General features: G+C 41.9%; 1 protein-coding gene across 1 annotated transcript in view; it reads right to left on the bottom strand.

Annotated features, from left to right (window-relative positions):
• Nucleotides 1-16,771, bottom strand: part of LOC106136661 (nuclear pore complex protein Nup133) — a 24,979-nt gene extending 8,208 nt beyond the window's left edge. The window contains exons 1-19 of the mRNA XM_060949161.1: nucleotides 16,565-16,771; nucleotides 16,375-16,493; nucleotides 16,087-16,304; nucleotides 15,173-15,368; nucleotides 14,600-14,715; nucleotides 13,839-14,007; nucleotides 13,121-13,237; nucleotides 8,878-9,042; nucleotides 7,588-7,805; nucleotides 7,023-7,231; nucleotides 6,535-6,698; nucleotides 5,923-6,053; nucleotides 4,762-4,920; nucleotides 3,792-3,901; nucleotides 3,165-3,313; nucleotides 2,227-2,360; nucleotides 1,450-1,548; nucleotides 589-732; nucleotides 1-96 (exon numbers count right to left, since the gene is read on the bottom strand). The exon at nucleotides 1-96 is cut by the window's left edge and continues 93 nt beyond it. Of these exons, the coding sequence (XP_060805144.1) occupies nucleotides 1-96; nucleotides 589-732; nucleotides 1,450-1,548; nucleotides 2,227-2,360; nucleotides 3,165-3,313; nucleotides 3,792-3,901; nucleotides 4,762-4,920; nucleotides 5,923-6,053; nucleotides 6,535-6,698; nucleotides 7,023-7,231; nucleotides 7,588-7,805; nucleotides 8,878-9,042; nucleotides 13,121-13,237; nucleotides 13,839-14,007; nucleotides 14,600-14,715; nucleotides 15,173-15,368; nucleotides 16,087-16,304; nucleotides 16,375-16,493; nucleotides 16,565-16,668 (2,817 nt within the window). The 5' untranslated portion in view covers nucleotides 16,669-16,771. The remainder of the gene's footprint in view (nucleotides 97-588; nucleotides 733-1,449; nucleotides 1,549-2,226; nucleotides 2,361-3,164; nucleotides 3,314-3,791; nucleotides 3,902-4,761; nucleotides 4,921-5,922; nucleotides 6,054-6,534; nucleotides 6,699-7,022; nucleotides 7,232-7,587; nucleotides 7,806-8,877; nucleotides 9,043-13,120; nucleotides 13,238-13,838; nucleotides 14,008-14,599; nucleotides 14,716-15,172; nucleotides 15,369-16,086; nucleotides 16,305-16,374; nucleotides 16,494-16,564) is intronic.
• Between the last annotated feature and the right edge of the window lie 316 nt (nucleotides 16,772-17,087).

The raw sequence follows: 17,087 nt of genomic DNA, 5'->3' as shown, positions 1-17,087 counted from the left end.
GCTCAGCGCCAGACGGTTCTCTATCTTATTCCAAAGGTCAGTAGGTTCGTCGTCGTCTGACGCGATCAGGCAGAGTTTACCTAGGGATGCCATTGTCTGAAAATAAATTTAAATTATACTGATGTGAATTGGGAAGCCCTGATACCACTCAATCGACATATACATTAGTAACGTCTATATCCCTTGCGAGGTAGATAGAGCCAGTTTCGAAAAGACTGAAAGGCTACGTTTAACTGTTTAATACCATAATGACTCTAGGTTAAATGTTTCTTCCAAATAAGTTATCAATTTTATACTTTATGTGGTTCCCGGTACCAATAGTAAGAATATATAAGAGTAAAAATTACCCGGCAAGAGTAGGATCACTTCATGTCTTTCCCATGGATGTCATAAACGGCGACTAAGGTATATTCTTATAAACTTGGGATTCTTCTTTTAGGCGATGGGCTAGCAACCTTTCACTATTTGAATCTCAATTCTATCATCAAACTAAATAGCTAAATGTGGCCTATCAGTCTTTTCAAAACTGTTGGCTCTGTAACCCCGTAAAGGATAAAAACGTGATGATATTTAAAACTGGTCCAATACCGTCATCCTGTTGACAGAGTCCGTCTCCTGTTCGGCCAGGGCAGTGTAAGCCACGGCCGCTAGTCGGTGTCTACCGGAAGATAGCTGTTGCAACGCTAGAAGAGCGGGCCGCGGTGGTTGCGGCACTGACGACAGCCACGCTACCTGTCGAATAAAACCATTATTTTATAGTATAGTTTAGGGTATATTTAAGCACATACAATTCTCACTGTGTAAACTACATAGTATTTTTAACATATTGAGAAATAAAAACTTAAAAATAAGTAAAAAAATTACTTCTAAAATAGTCATTGGTACAAGGTCGAGATTGGATTCGAATTTGTAACATTCTGCGCATCACGCATTCTAAACGCACCTTACCAATTCGACCACCGACGCTATTTTGTGCAATAAAATTATTTACTTTATAATTAAAATTCTCGTGTCACAATGTTCTCCTCCTAAGCGGCTTGACCGATTCTTATGAAATTTTGTGAGCATATTGAGTAGGTCTGAGAATCGGCCCACATCTATTTTTCATACCCCTTGGGTTGTCCGCCCTTAACTTTTTTTTAACTAGAAATCACTTAAAAATTATTTATATGGCAAAACAATGTTTGCCGGGACAGCTAGTAAATCCTATTAATATTATAAATGCGAAAGTTTGTGAGTATGTCAGTATGGATGTTTGTTACCCTTTACGCAAAAACTACTGCACCGATTACGATGAAATTCGGCATTGGTAGCTATTAGCTTATAGCTATTGGTAGCTGAAGGCCCAGAATAACACATATAGGCTACATTTTATCCCGGAGTTCCACGCGGAGAAAGTCGCGGGCGGCCTCTAGTAAATAAATAAATGACAATAGTGAATACATTTACCAATCTATCAGGGTACCGCCGGCCGAGACAGCGCAGCAGCAACGCGCGATGCTTCCCAGAATGCGAGCACAACCACGCGAACGCAGTCTCGCATATACCCTGTTTAAATACAAACATACATACATACATATAATCACGTCGATATCCCTTGCGGGGTAATATGTGTAATATGTGTGGCCCGAGCTTGACATAATGGCCTCTTAAATGCTTGTGCATTTTTGACATGGTCTTGACATAATTTGTACAGTGTGTAAATATCCGTGTGGCACAATACAAAAAAGAATTGGACCACTCCATCTCTTTCCCATGGATGTCGTAAAAACCGACTAAGGGGTAGGCTTATAAACTTGGGATTCTTCTTTTAAGCGATGGGCTATTGCTAGTCTGCCTGCCAGCCTGTCACTATATGAATCTCAATCGTATCTTAAAGCCAAATAGCTGAACGTGGCCTATCAGTCTTTACAAGACTGTAGGCTCTGTCTACCCCGCAAGGGATATAGACTTGATTATATGTATGTATGTAAATATCTTATTTTATGTTTATTTATTTGACGAAATATTCGTATTGAAATCATAAGTTTTACATTCATTAAGAGATCTATATTTGTCAATTGACGTCCGGTGAAAAAGATGCAGTGTAGTTTGTTCCGCCGCTTCTTCTACACATGCGCTTTGAAAGCAGTAAAAGTTATAATATAAATAAATTATTTATATTATAAAAATTATACCTTTATTTATACATTTATTATAAAAATACATCCTATTCTATTGTGTTACCTCGTTACTATACTTGTCCAAGTACCCGTACAGTCTGTCCACGTCGCCGCTGGAGACGCACATCTGAATGAGAAGGGGGAAGTCCTTGAACTTCTCGGCCAACACAGCAGCGCGCTCCACTTGACCTTCCTCCACTGTGACACATTCATTCATCATTCAGAAGACAAAAAAAAATATTTGGTACATTTAAAACACAGTAAAATAAGAAAAAATGTATAAATAATCCGCATCCCATGGATGTTGTAAAAGCGATTACGGGAAAGGCTTATAAACTTGGGATTCTTCTTTTAGGCGATGGGTTAGCAATCTGTTACTGTTTGAATCTCAATTCTTTCATTAAGTCAAACAGCTGAACGTGGACTTTTCAAAACTGTAGGCTCTGTACACCTGCATGAGATATAAACGTGTTTTAAAAAAAAACTTTATTCAATCATTCAGCCATACAACTAAAAATGAGTCTTTCTAAAAATAGTTCGCTCTGTATAACCCGTAGTAAGGATTTGAACTTCTCGATAGGAACTTCTTTAAGAAGTGATTAGCTGCTTAGTACCAGTGTTTGGTGAGCCGTCCGGTTGTAATGATTACCTTACTACCCTACATGTTTTTTTATTAATTATAAACTAAACTTGTTTGTCAATTTACCTTTAAATGTACTTATACTGCATCTTGCACGCAACGACATACCTACATTTGTATATTCTAAGCCTAGATTCTAAGTTCTCATGTAAGTGAATATTTTTCTTATGAGAATAAAGATTTCTTTAACCCGGGATTAATGTGATCCTACTAATATTATAAATGCGAAAGTTTGTAAGTGCGTCACGTATGTCTAGTGCACAGCGCACACGCCTCGCTGCTATTGGGCGATGACCGCACACGCCTCGCTGCTATTGGCCGATGACCACACACGCCTCGCTGCTATTGGCGGGCACACGTACCGAACGGCTGTATGAGCTGCGTGCGCACGGAGCGGCGGCGGGCGGCGGGCAGCGCGCCGCCCGCCGCCAGCAGCAGCTCGCTCAGCTGCAGCGCCGTCTCCAGCAGCGCGCCGCGCGCGGCCGCGTCCGCGCATGCCGGGAGATATTGCCTGGTTTTATTAATAATAAAGTTAATTGAAGGTTGAAGTTAGTTGCGGTTCCCGGCATCAATAGAAAAACAAGAATAGGACCACTCGCATCTCTTTGCCATGGATGTCGTAAAAGGCGGCGTTAGGGATAGGCTTATAAACTTGTGATTCTTTCTGTAGGCGACGGGCTAGCAACCTGTCACTTTATATAAATCTAAATTCTATCAGTAAGCCAAACAACTGAACGTGGCCTATCAGTATTTAAGGCTGTTGACTCTGTCGTCCCCGCAAGGGATATAGACGTGATTATGTATGTAAATTGAATAAGAATCATTGCGATAAGTTCTTCCATCATGACATAAACGACTCGCCAAGGAGAAGCGGACTTAAGCTGAACCAGAAATACAACATACATCGCCATATTATAAACAAAAAACGGACGAAGTCTCGGACGACCGATATCTACTATCTAATAAAGAAAAATATAGATATAACTTACGTGAATGTCCGTTTGTGCAGGTCCAGAAGCGCAGGCAGCAGGTCCGTGGGAGGAGGACAGTTCGGCTGCTGCCACTGCAGGCGGCACGTCTGCATCTCTGACAGCACCGTCTACAAACAAAGTATTGTTACAACTCCCAAATTTATAGTCTCTATGCTGACATGTTTACGTCAAACGCCATCAGCCAATCAGAGCTGCGCATGCTACGCCTTCAGCCAATAACAGCGAAGATTCTAAATAGCGTAATCATAGTTTCTACGAATTGGAGCATAATAAATGTTGTCAGATAATGCATTTATCATTAAGTCTGTCTATTGTGTCAACATTGTTTGTCTAATCAAGTTTATACAACATACATATAATGATGTTTTTATTCCTTACTACAACATAGACTTTGTAGCTGTTTAAAAAATTAATAAAATAAAACCACTGACTCAACATCCTCGGAGACACATTTCACAGAATATTAACTTGTATATTTCCCTTTAAATAAATAATTAATACCAATAAAGTAATTATTAAAAACCTCATACAGCAAACATAATTTTTAAGCAAAATTTTGATCGATTTCAATATAATAAGGATTCAATTTAATAACGTATAATAAGGTAGAAACGTGAATATAAAAAATAAATGTTTAATTAAAAAAGATCAAGAACACAATTTTTCGATCAAATAAAGCAAAAAGTAAACATTACAACATACCAACAAAAAAAAAATTAACAGAGAAAAGAAACGAGTACAGTTCACTCCACTTAACTCCGGCGACAAGATTTAGCTCTTGCACAAGTAGTCTCTGTGAATTATTTGACGTCAATCAATGTTGTGAAACTAAAAGTTTTGACAATTATTAAGCGATAGGAAGTATCCTATAAAAATGAATAAAAATTTTGAATTTGAATTTGAATTTGAATTTTGAATTTGAATTTTGAATTTGAATTTTGAATGTGAATGATGTCAGCCGACTCACCACCACGACGTGTGCGGCGTCGCCGGCGGCCAGCGCGCGCAGCACGCGCGACACGCGCGACGCGCGCCGGAAGCACGCGTCCGCCGCCGACAGCGCGCCCGCCGCCAGCGCCGCGCGCGTCTCCGCCTCCTCCTCGCCGTCGTCGCCGCCGCACACAACCTGCACATACACACGTCTGATCCCTTGCGACTGTTCTAAGTATTCTAAGTATAATTTAATATTGTGAAGTTGACGTTGTTGAAGAAAATGCTGCAGTGCAGTTTGTTACCGCTTCTTCTCCACTGACGCCTTGGAAGCGGCAGTAAACTTAGTTTTTAAGTAATTTATTTGACGCCAACCAATGTTGTTAAACCATACGACAATTATTAAGCGATATAATAGTATCCTATAATAATGAATAAAAAAATTTTTTTTTTTTTTGACTGATTGATGACTGATAGGCCTCGATCAGCTGTTTAGCTTGATGATACAATTGAGATACAAATAGTGACAGGTTGCTAGCCCTTCGCCTAATAGAATCCTAAGTTTATAAGCCTTTCCCTTAGTCGCTATAATACATTTTTATGTTTACTTATTTATTTCAACTTAATCGCACCTAAAATAATGTACAACAGGTAGCCTTAATGCCAAAAGTAACAACTTTTTTTTTTACTTCAAATATACACATTTTCGGCCACGATCTAGTTTCTTAGTGCACGGACTTGAGACGACGCCTTCGATATTTGAATTTGGCGCGAAGTGGGTGTCACCATAAAGAAACATGTTTTTTTAACAAATATACAATTAACCTAATAGCGCTACTCTTTGACAACAATTGTCATTTTTTTTTAAATGACATTAATATTTATGACTGTGACATACTAGCCGAAAACAACAATATTAACAAATAAAATATCTACGTGAGCGCGTCACTAACTGGCCTTAAAGTCTCAATCAAAGCAAAACAACATTGGTAGCCGTTGATATTATTTAAAAGTCATCAATTTGTTGGCGTTCGTTTCAATTCAAACACCCGATTTTGTAGTAGGCAGTCAAGAAAAGTCGCTGTTACAAAAAGCAATCACGAGAGCACTCTTATAACTAAACGGTTGCTAAACTCATGTTTGATAAGATAATGGTCTATGACACTAGTCTTCAATAATTATCTTCAGCAGTTCCCACCTGGTAGATAGCAGCGTCGATGAGCTGCTGCGCTGGCCCGCGTTGCAGCCTCCGCAGAGCGATGGCGGCAGCCAGTTGTTCCGACAGCCGGCACAGGGCGCATTCCGTGCTAATCACTGACCCGTCCGTTTCTGGGAAAAAAGACGCAAAATACATAAATTTATACAAGGTTGGCTATTATTACCAGGATCAGGATGTAAAGTAAGAACAAAATGGGTCGAGATCGACATTAAAATCCCTCTGATCTGTTAAAGCAAATGCTCTTAATGTGAGGAAACCCGCGCATTCAGGTAACTGGATGTGTAACAACGATCGATCCAATACGGGTGAGGTTCGCCTGCAAAAGTTGCGGAGGTCAGATGGGAGTCGCTTCGCGTAAAAAACCTCACCCAAACCAGGATACATGGTTAAAAGCTTACCCCGGGCTCCTCTCCGGAGCGGGAGGATGCAACTGAGACTAAAGCCAGGAGGAAGAAGTAGTTGCTTTACATCAAAACGATTTTAGAGACAAGCCACTGCCGTAAAGTCACATATACACACATCAGTGTAACTTATAATAGTGTTAATCCTGTACATGGTAACATGCAGGCCGCTGTACAACAGCACACTCACCGTCAGTGACGCGGTACAGCCTGCCGCCGAGGCCGGTGTTGGTGAGCATCTCCACGAACAACGAGAACGCCCTCTGTTTGTCTCGCAATTGCGCCGCGATGTCTAAAGCGGCGGAACTTCCGAGGGCTATGTTCGCCGATTGGCCGGTCACGCGTTGTTTCCATCTGTCGAAAGAAATTCATAACATTTACTTTTGGTCAAATTAGGAACGTCCTGGCAAAGGGTCAGGTCACCGCCGAGCTTGCATGAAGAGAGTTATGAATGTGAATGAAGCGAAGGAAGTATGCAGAGATCGTGGCAAGTGAAAAGATGTAGTCTCCGCTACCACTCCGGGTAGCAGGCATGATTTTATGTTTGTATGTTACTTTTAGTGGATTTAGAAATTAGAAATTTGTCATTTAGGTTCAGTTCATGTAGTGTGAGACTTAGAGAGGATCTTCCAATATTCCTACAGGAAAGAGAATCATATATACCTATAACATACATACCTGGGATCCCCCGCTGGTATATCATCCAATATCTCCCTGGCGATCCTGATGACCGTGCGGTCCAGCACGGAGTCCAGCTCCTTCTCGTCGCCGGCGGCGGGGGGGAACAGCTCGTCCAGCAGGCGGCGGCAGGCGGCTGTGTCGCGCCGCACGTAGAACAGGAAGGCAGTTTTTAACTTGCCGCAAACGTCTGTTGTTACTGCGCTGACCTGCAAGTGAATTTCTTTATTGAATTAAAAAAAAAATACGATAATAAGATGTTAGTGTGATTCCCGGCATGGTAACGTAAAAAAGGAATGACAACATTCTTTTAGGTAGTGCAAAGCTCAATACCGGTCTGGTGTCCAAGAAATATGTGTTTGTGCGTTTCTCTTTCAAAAACTACGTTTCAACGTAAAAATAATGCGCATTACCAGTTACACCATCTGTCATTAAGCTTCGGAGTCCTGAGTTCCACTTTAATACAGTCTCAAACGTAATAACGTCATGTCTGACGTCACTCTGACGTCGTCTAGCACGAGCGCCAGCACGCCGTGCGAGATTCCTTCAATCGAAGAAGCGTCACCTCGTGGGGATCGATGTCGTAGAGGCACAGGCTGTCGTCGTACACGTCGGCGAGGGGCGCGCCGGCCGCCGCGGCCCTGACGTCGTCCAGCACGAGCGCCAGCACGCCGTGCTGCCGGCTGAACAGCAGCGGCACGCGCCCGCACAGCTCCGCCGTCAGGATGCGGTCGTTCTCCGAGCTCACGTCGATGTACTCCGGCTTGTCGTTCGCGCCTGACGCTGTAATTAACGTTAATAATATAGTACCCGGTCTACCAGAGATGGCGCTGATATAGTATCTTAAAACGCGGTTTTTAAAATGTTCATATATCTTGGGAACCGAGCTTTTCTCGAACCTAGGACCTTGATAAATCGATTCCTTGAGCCGAAAAGCCCCTAATCTGTAACTTTCATGAAAATCGTTGGAGCCGTTTCCGAGATCCTGATTTATATTGCTTGTTTAAATATATTAGATTATGACGTCAAATACGGGATGGATTCCCCTGCAAAGGTTGCGGAGGTCAGGTTATAGTCGCTTCGTGTAAAAACCTGACTCACCCAATCCAGGATCCATGGTCAAAAGCAAACCCCGGGCTCCTCTCCAGAGCGGTGAGAATGCAACTGGGACTAGAGCCAGGAGGAGAAAGAAGATATAATGAACATCCCCATTCTATACGGCGTTAACAGAGCCAACAATCTCGAAAAGAGTAGAATGCCATGTTCGACTGTATAGCTTAACGATGGAATACGAGATGATGACAAGGATTTAAAACAATGTAAATTAGTTAACAACACGACAACGTACACGCAATTAAATACATTACGTCCCAATTTTGACGCCAAAAATGTTTTATAGTTATGCAAAATACCCTCTGTTGTCTCTTGTCTATTAAACTTATTTTCTTTTTCAAATTCAAAACGTCAAGCATGAACGATATTGTCAATATCAGTTCGGCAATGTTATCATACAGCAACGTTATCTTTTATAAAATTAGAAGACAAATAAATTCAATAAAAAAGGACGGCTTCTTTAATTCAAAATTCAAATTCAAAATTTTTATTCATTACTATAGGATACTATATATCGCTTAATAATTGTCAAAACGTATGGTTTAACAACATTGGTTGACGTCAAATAAATTACTTAAAAACTAAGTTTACTGCCGCTTCCAAGGCGTCAGTGCAGAAGAAGCGGTAACAAACTGCACTGCAGCATTTTCTTCAACAACGTCAACTTCACAATATTAATTAAACTTAGAATAGAAGACCTTTAGTTATATAGAACTTTAGTTTGACATGTTAGTTCGCTTACTGGACACGATGGCGATGTAGTTGGAAGCATAGAGCAGCACGCGGCCGGGCAGCGGCAGGAAGCGGGGCAGCAGCTCGGGGTCCGCGCCCGGGGCTCCGGGGCCCGCGCGCAGCGGCAGCAGCGACGACACGCGGGGGCTGCCGGGGTCCGCCACGCACACGTGGGCTGGGGGACAGTGTTCCCAGTGTTGTTATTACATACATACATATAATCCCGTCTATACGTCCTGTTTGGTTTCCTTCTACCCAAAGGTTGACTGGAAGAGATTGCTTTAGCGATAAGTCCGCCTTTGTACCATCTATATCTGCTTTGTGTTGTTTTGTATGTTTTACTCTTATGCTGCAATAAAGAGTTTTATCTATCTATCTATATCCCTTGCAGTAGACAGAGCCAACAGTCTTGTAAAGACTGGTAGGCCATTTTCAGCTATTTGGCTTTAAGATTGAAAGAATTGAGATTCAAATAGTGACAGGTTTCTAGCCAATCGCCTAAAAGAAGAATCCCAAGTTTATAAGCCTATTCCTTAGTCGCCTTTCACGACATCCATGGGAGAGAGATGGAGTGGTCCTATTCTTTTTTCTATTGGTGCCGGGAACCGCACGATTTTGCCGGGAACCACACGGTTTTAATACATACATACATACATAACATACATAAAATCACGCCTCTTTCCCGGAGGGGTAGGCAGAGACTACCTCTTTCCACTTGCCACGATCTTTGCATACTTCTTTCGCTTCGTCCACATTCATAACTCTCTTCATACAAGCTCGGCGGTTTCGGGTACTTTTGACCTGACCCTTTACCAGGACGTCCTTAATTTGATCAAGATACGTTCGTCTAGGTCTTCCCACTCCGACCCTTCCCTCCACACTCTCCTTGTATATCTGCTTAGTCAACCTGCTTTCATTCATCCTCTCCACATGACCGAACCATCTTAACATACCCTTTTCTATTCCTGTAACTACATCTTCTTTCACATCACAACATTCCCTTATCACGCTGTTCCTTATCCTGTCACTCAATTTCACACCCATCATACTCCTTAACGCTCTCATTTCCACTGCATTTATTCTGCTTTCATGCTTCTTTTGCCATACCCAACTTTCACTCCCATACATTAATGTCGGGACCAACACGCCCCTGTGCACAGCCAGTCGAGCCTTTTTGGATAGTTTCTGACTGCTCATAAAGGCATGCAAAGCTCCATTCACCATGTTCCCCGCGTTCACTCTCCTTTCAATATCACTATCATACTTGCCATCTGATGTAAACTTTGATCCTAGATATACAAACTCTTTCACTTGCTCCACTCTTTCTCCTCCAATCAAAATATTACATGCTGTCATTTCTTTCTCCATTTCAAAAACCAGTGTTTTAGTTTTACTTACGTTCACTTTCATTCCTTTCTCTTTTAAAGCTTCATGCATACAGTTTACCATCTCCTGTAACTCCTCCGCTGATGACGCCAGTATAACCTGATCGTCGGCATAGAGCAGACATTTGACGAGTAACTCATTCATCCTTAATCCACTTTTAGACTCTTTCAAATCTGTCAAGCAGCTATCCATAAATAGGTTGAACAGCCACGGTGACGCAACACATCCTTGCCTAACGCCTTTCTCAATCTTAAACCACTCAGTGTGCGCTCCGTTTATCCTGACACAAGCACTCGAATCCTCATATAAGGATTTCAGTGCTCGTATTAAGAGACTGCTCACCCCATGCATAGAAAGTGCTGACCACAATTCATTCCTCTCAACTCTGTCATAGGCCTTTTCCAGATCTACGAATGTGCAATAGACTTTTTGACTCTTGGCCAAAAACTTTTCGGCTATGCACCGCAAGGAAAAGACCTGATCAGTACATCCCATTCCCTTTCGAAATCCCGCTTGAGCATCCCATATTTTGTCATCAGTTTCATTCCTGACTCTATTAATCAATACCTTAGCATACAATTTGCCGACGACGCTAAGCAGGCTTATACCACGATAATTTTTGCAGTCCAGCTGTGACCCTTTTCCTTTGTAAAGTGGCACGATAACAGCCTTACACCAATCTTTTGGTACTCGGCCGCTTCTCCAACACAAATTGAAAAGGCAGTACAACTGACTAGCTACTACGCCTTTTCCTGCTTTAAGCATCTCGACCGACACTCTATCACACCCAGCAGCCTTTCCCGCTTTCATACTCTTAAGTGCTTCCACAATTTCGAACATTTCAATTTCGCCTTCCATCTCATTCTCTTTTTCTTCGCTATAGCAGAAATCTTTCTTATTTCCTTCCTTTTTTTCAAATAAACTTTCAAAATAGTCCTTCCATATCTTTAGTACACATTCTTCTCCTTTCACAACGCTACCATCCTGGCATCTGATCCTAGTCAGCTCTCTGGTTATAGTATTTCCTCGGGCTGACCTTACGGATTTCCAGAATACTTTCAGATTTGACTGAAAGTCTTCTGATAGCCTTTTATCAAAATCCTCTTTATACTCTTCTTTCTTTCTAATCACAGCTTTCTTAACCAAATCTTTCATTTTCTTATATTCCTTACGTGCTTCAATCACATCTTCATCTATAACCTCTTGCATTCTTAAGTTAGCTTTTGCTGCTAACAAATCCAGCCATGCTTTCTTCTTTAATCGCACAAGTTCTTGCACATCTTTACTCATCCACGCATTTTTGTGATTTTTTCCTTTCCTTCTTCTACTTACACCACACACTTCAACAGCTACCTTCACAATTCTTTCTTTAAATTCCTTCCATCCATCTTCAATATCGCTCATTTCCTCTAAATCTTCAAATTCATCCTTCAGTCTATTAATATACTTCTTACCTACATCCATATCTTGCAAATTTTCTACTTTTACTCTTTCCAAAGCGCTGGTTTGCTCCCTTACCCTGTGCCGCCAGCGATTGAAGATACCCCTTATCCGGGATATCACCAGTAAATGGTCCGAGTCAATGCCAGCACCGCGATATGCACGGGTATCCAGCACTTTGTTCTTCAATCTTTCATCTACAATCACAAAGTCTATCATACTTTTTAAAATACCTTCCACTCTTGTGTAGGTGTGGATCTCTTTATGTTGAAACATTGAGTTCGACACAAAAAGATCCCACTCTAGACAAATTTCTAATACACTTCTTCCATTATCATTCACCTTTTCGTCACCAAACGCACCAAGCACCTTCTCATATCCATCACGCTTTACACCCACCCATCCATTAAAATCACCTAACATAATAATCTTCTCATTTGGCTTGGTAACTTTCAATACTTCTCTTACACTATTCCAGAACTTCTCGTTTTCGCTTTTTGCTGATGTTGTACCCCTCGAACCCACATCCCAAGGTGCATAAACACCTAGAACGAAGATCCGAGTGATTCCAACTTTCAGCCTAATCCATAGAAGACGAGGGCTGACACACTCATACTCATTCACGCACTCAGCCATTCGTGCAGAAAGAATTAGACCGACCCCTTGACAGCCTCGGCTGGTACTGGAAATTCCAGACCAATACGCCGTGTAAGGGCCGTGCTGCGTCGCGTCGCATCCTTTCCGCTTCGTTTCATTCACGCACAACACATCCAAACGTCTTTCATCCATCATCTGGCATACTTCCTCAATCTTATCCTTCATTCCTCCTCTTACATTCATCGTCGCAAAGCGGCTTTCAGCAGACCGCATACCGCTCCCGCCGGGAACGAGACGTGATGGGGTGCGGACACCATCGCCGCCATTTAGGTGCTCTTTTAAAAAATTTGCATCCATGCGATTCCCACGAGACGCAAGGGAACAATTTTGTCCGCCCCAGCAGAGCCCCGCATGCCAGGGTAAGGCTAGCCATTACCTGGGGGTCGCCCAACCCCATGGCGGAAGTGGCACGCTCGAGACTAGGCTCGCCCCTAGCCATGCATCCATCGGCGCGGCAGACCTTAGATTGGCAGGGATTTACATTAAAGAGGAATCCCAAGTCTATCCCTTAGTCGGCTCTTACGACATCCGTGGGAAAGAGATGGAGTGGTCCTATTCTTTTGTAATGGTGCCGGGAACCACACGGCAAACGGCCGGTTTTAACACACAAACTATATATATTAATTTCTTTGTCTTTTCGATACTATGTATTAGTAAACAGAGGAAACTTTATTGGTTTATGCACCACAGTATAAGATAATATTAATACGCAACCGTGTAACTGTTTGTTTCCCTAATAAAGATAAAAAAAAAAAAAAATAAACACTTACCAATAGCGTACCTGACGTCCGGCGCGCGCGCCACGTTGACGGCGGCCACCAGCAGCAGCAGCGTGTCGCCCGACGCGCGCACGTCTAGCGGCACTATGTCCACGCTGTTCTGCTCGCCTGTTATACAAAAACATATTTAAAATTCATATTTTTTGGGTAGAATCTAAACTATACTAATATTATAAAGCTGAAGAGTTTGGGTCAGGTCAAAAGTACCCGAAACCGCCGAGCTTGTATGAAGAGAGTTATGAATGTGGATGAAGCGAAGGAAGTATGCAGAGATCGTGGCAAGTGGAAAGAGGTAATCTCTGCCTACCCCTCCGGGAAAGAGGCGTGATTTTATGTATGTATGTATGAAGAGTTTGTTTGTTTGAACGCGCTAATCTCAGGAACTACTGGTTTGAATTGAAAAGTTCTTTTTGCGTCGAATATACCATTTATCGAGGAAGGTTTTAGGCTATATATAACATCACGCTGCAACTATAAGGAGCAAAGAAATAATGGTAAATGTGGAACGGGGAAAAATATTCATCCTTGAGGGCTTCAATGATGCCCAAAACAACTATTCCACGCGGACGAAATCGCAGGCACAACTAGTTTAAAGAATATATTTGTGATATGTAAACTTAATTTAAGATCATGAGACCACCATACAAGTCTTGTATATATTTACAAACTCAACACAGCACTGTGGCGCTATACCAAGACGTCCGCTCACCTTGCGGCGCGCACAGAGCCTGCAGCGGGCGGCGCAGGCTGTGGCCGTGCAGCGCGGCGCCGCGCCACAGCTGCAGCAGCGGCCCGCCGCCGCCGCCCGCCACCAGCGCCACGCACGGCTCCTCGCCCTCCGCCTCGTCCTCGTCCAGGACCACCACGCCCACCAGCTTCTGTTCAATGTAGGAAGCTGTATTTAGAGCTAGCATTAAGAGAATTAAGGATGTGAATGATCTTTTGTTCCTTTTTGGTTGGATTAAAAAAGGTGTCAAATGAACTACCGCCGTCTATATTCCGTGAAGATTACTGTCCGCAAACATTAAACAGTAGAATAAATGGGTAACTAACATCTGTGTTTTCATCATCACTTACTATCAAGTGAAATGGAAGACAAATGCCTAATACATACATACATTATAATCACATCTATATAAGATAGGATTGAGATTCAAATAGTGACAGGTTGCTAGCCCATCGCCTAAAAGAAGAATACCAAGTTTATAAGCCTACCCCTTAGTCGGCTTTTACGACATCCATGGGAAAGAGATGGAGTGGTCCTATTCTTTTTTGTATTGGTGCTGGGAACCACACGGCCTAATACAATATTTAATTTAAAAAAATAAAAAAATATATTTAATATTTAAAATATCACGGCAAGCAGAAAAATGTAGAAAAGTCCGGGAAAGAGGCGTGTTTTTCATGCATAACTTCTGACACGTGACATTCTAATACTGAAGAGGGTTTGACACAGAAAAAAAAACTTACAGTGTCAGCATGTGCCGGCATAGAGCCAAAGAACAGCAGCGAGACACGACGTCCGATGCCGCCCAGCCAGCCGTGCGGCGGGCGCAGCGTGCGCGGGCGGACTACTGCTCGACCCTCTACACACACACGCATATCATGACAATACCATTATCCTGTTAATGTAAATCCTGGCGAAGCTACAAACATACATATAGTTAAGTCTATATCATTTGCAGGGCCAACAGTCTTGAAAAGACTGAAAGGCCATGTTCAGTCAAATAGTGAAAGGTTGCTGGCGAATCGCCTTATTCTAAAGTGCCGTAAAACAAACTCTCAATTATCGTCAATATTCTCCATCAGTGTTTTCACTCAAATATTTAAGTCAACATTCAGTCTTCCTTCACCACTTAAAACTCACACAACATTTGATCCTTGTTCATCTTTAATAAAAAAAAATTAAGTTGCTTAATTCATTTGTCTTTTTTCCGTCGAGGTTAAAAATGAAATGACAAATTATTGAGACTTTTTTATGAAGTGTTTAACACTTCATTAAAAAGTCTCAATAAAACTTAATACTCTATTAAACTTCCTTACCTACAACAGCAGTTGTCAGCAGCACCACAGTACAAGTGGTTGTTGCCAACACGAGACCAACTCGCGAGTACTCCCCGAGTCGCTCACACTCCTGACCAGCTAATTCTGCTGACACGTCTGTGTATACTCCCTCCTGGCCTACTGATGGCCAGTAGCGGACTATGCCTTCTGGTGATACACCGATACATGACGGCATCTATGACAAAATATATTGAAGACTGTTTTAATAACTGTTTTTAGGGATTTTATTGCATCTAGCAATTGTGAGGGTTCTGTGAAGGTACAGATAACTAGAATCCAATTAAAACCAGAGCACTGCCTACACACTTAGTATGAAATTATTGAACTTTATAACCCAATAAACAAGTGGACATTAGTTGAAGAGCATTGATGGTAGAATTGGTAAGGTGCCTAGTTAAAATGCATGTGGTTCAAAGAAGGCACAGGTTTGAATCCCATCTCAGCCATGTACCAATAACTATTGATGTACATTAGCTCTATAGTCAAAGGGATAAGGGAAAGGCTTCTTTCCAGAGTGGTCAGGATGCAACCGGGACTAAAGCCAGGGAAAGAAAACAAACAGGCGGATGTTTGTTTGGAGATTATTTCCATTACTCATAATAGAGTTTATTATGGAGCTACTAGCTATCCTGGCAAACATTTTGCCATATAAATAATTTTTAAGTAATTTAGGGGTATAAAAAAATGTTGGCCAATACTCAGACCTACTCAATATGCTCACGAAATTTCATGAGAATTGGTCAAGACATTTCGAAGGTGTACGGGAATGAACATTGTGGCACAAGAATTTTATATAAGATATGAAAGGTAGACCAGTAAAAGCTTACAGAACTTTGTTTACTTAATGCTATCTACTGAGACCTCTTTAATATTAGCAATGTAAGTGTACTAACCTGAGCTCCATCCTCATAAAAGATCATCACCAAATCAGCTTTATGTGCCAGATCCGTCTGTGGCAGAGTCAGTTCTCTGGCGGCAACTGGCGCAGACACTGATGGTGATGACACTCCAGATGGGGCCATAGGTTCCCGAGGCCAGGCCAGGATCCGCCGCCCGGCCACCAACCAGCACCACCCACATGCAGATAAACGCACACTCACGTCTCCACTTGCTGAAGGAAATTGGGCAGTTAGAAAAAAAATTAATACTAATTATAAAAAGTTAAATAAAATTTAAATTACCAAATGTAAGGGTTTCAGTAACCATAACAGGAAGGGGCATTCCATAAGTCTCCACTGAACACAGCGGCGTCTTGTAGATAATGTCTCCATTGGGAGTATCTTGAGATGGTATATATTTGCTGAAATTAAAATTCCCATTAGATATTGAAGAATACTAGAAGCATTTTTAAGGTTATAATGAAGTAAGTACCTTTGGTTCTTTTTTGTAGAACCTATAGGCCGTCTGCCTGTTATGGCTTGCCTGACTCGAGGAGAAAAGGGACTTCGGATTCCACTAGTATTAGCGAAATCCATGATAATAATGAGGAGAAAAATAAAATAATAATAAATAACAAAATCAATATAACGGCCACCACCTAAAACAAAATTCAATAAAAAAAAACTGGACTATCAAAAGTCGGTGACATTGTCATATAGTCATTTGACAGTTCATTTTAATTTCTTTTACTATGTTAAGATCTGTGGCGAAATGTACATAATATACGAAAAAATAAAAAATAAAGGCATAACAGGCATAACACCTAGCCGAAAGGCGGAAGATCTTCCCTTTGGTGGCGGTCGAGCCGAATCATCGGACCCGCTACATTGGTGACCCCGTCTTGATTGGAAGCAACCTTCTTCATCATCAACTCCAATCCTCAGCATCACTCCTCACTCTGCAAGCAGTCTTTCAGGAAGCCAGCAACTGGGTATCGCAGTAGGTCCATCGCAGC

Source organism: Amyelois transitella, chromosome 18 (genome assembly GCF_032362555.1).
Source record: "Amyelois transitella isolate CPQ chromosome 18, ilAmyTran1.1, whole genome shotgun sequence".
NCBI classification, from domain to species: Eukaryota; Metazoa; Arthropoda; class Insecta; order Lepidoptera; family Pyralidae; genus Amyelois; species Amyelois transitella.
This window is presented reverse-complemented; position numbering and strand designations above follow the sequence as displayed.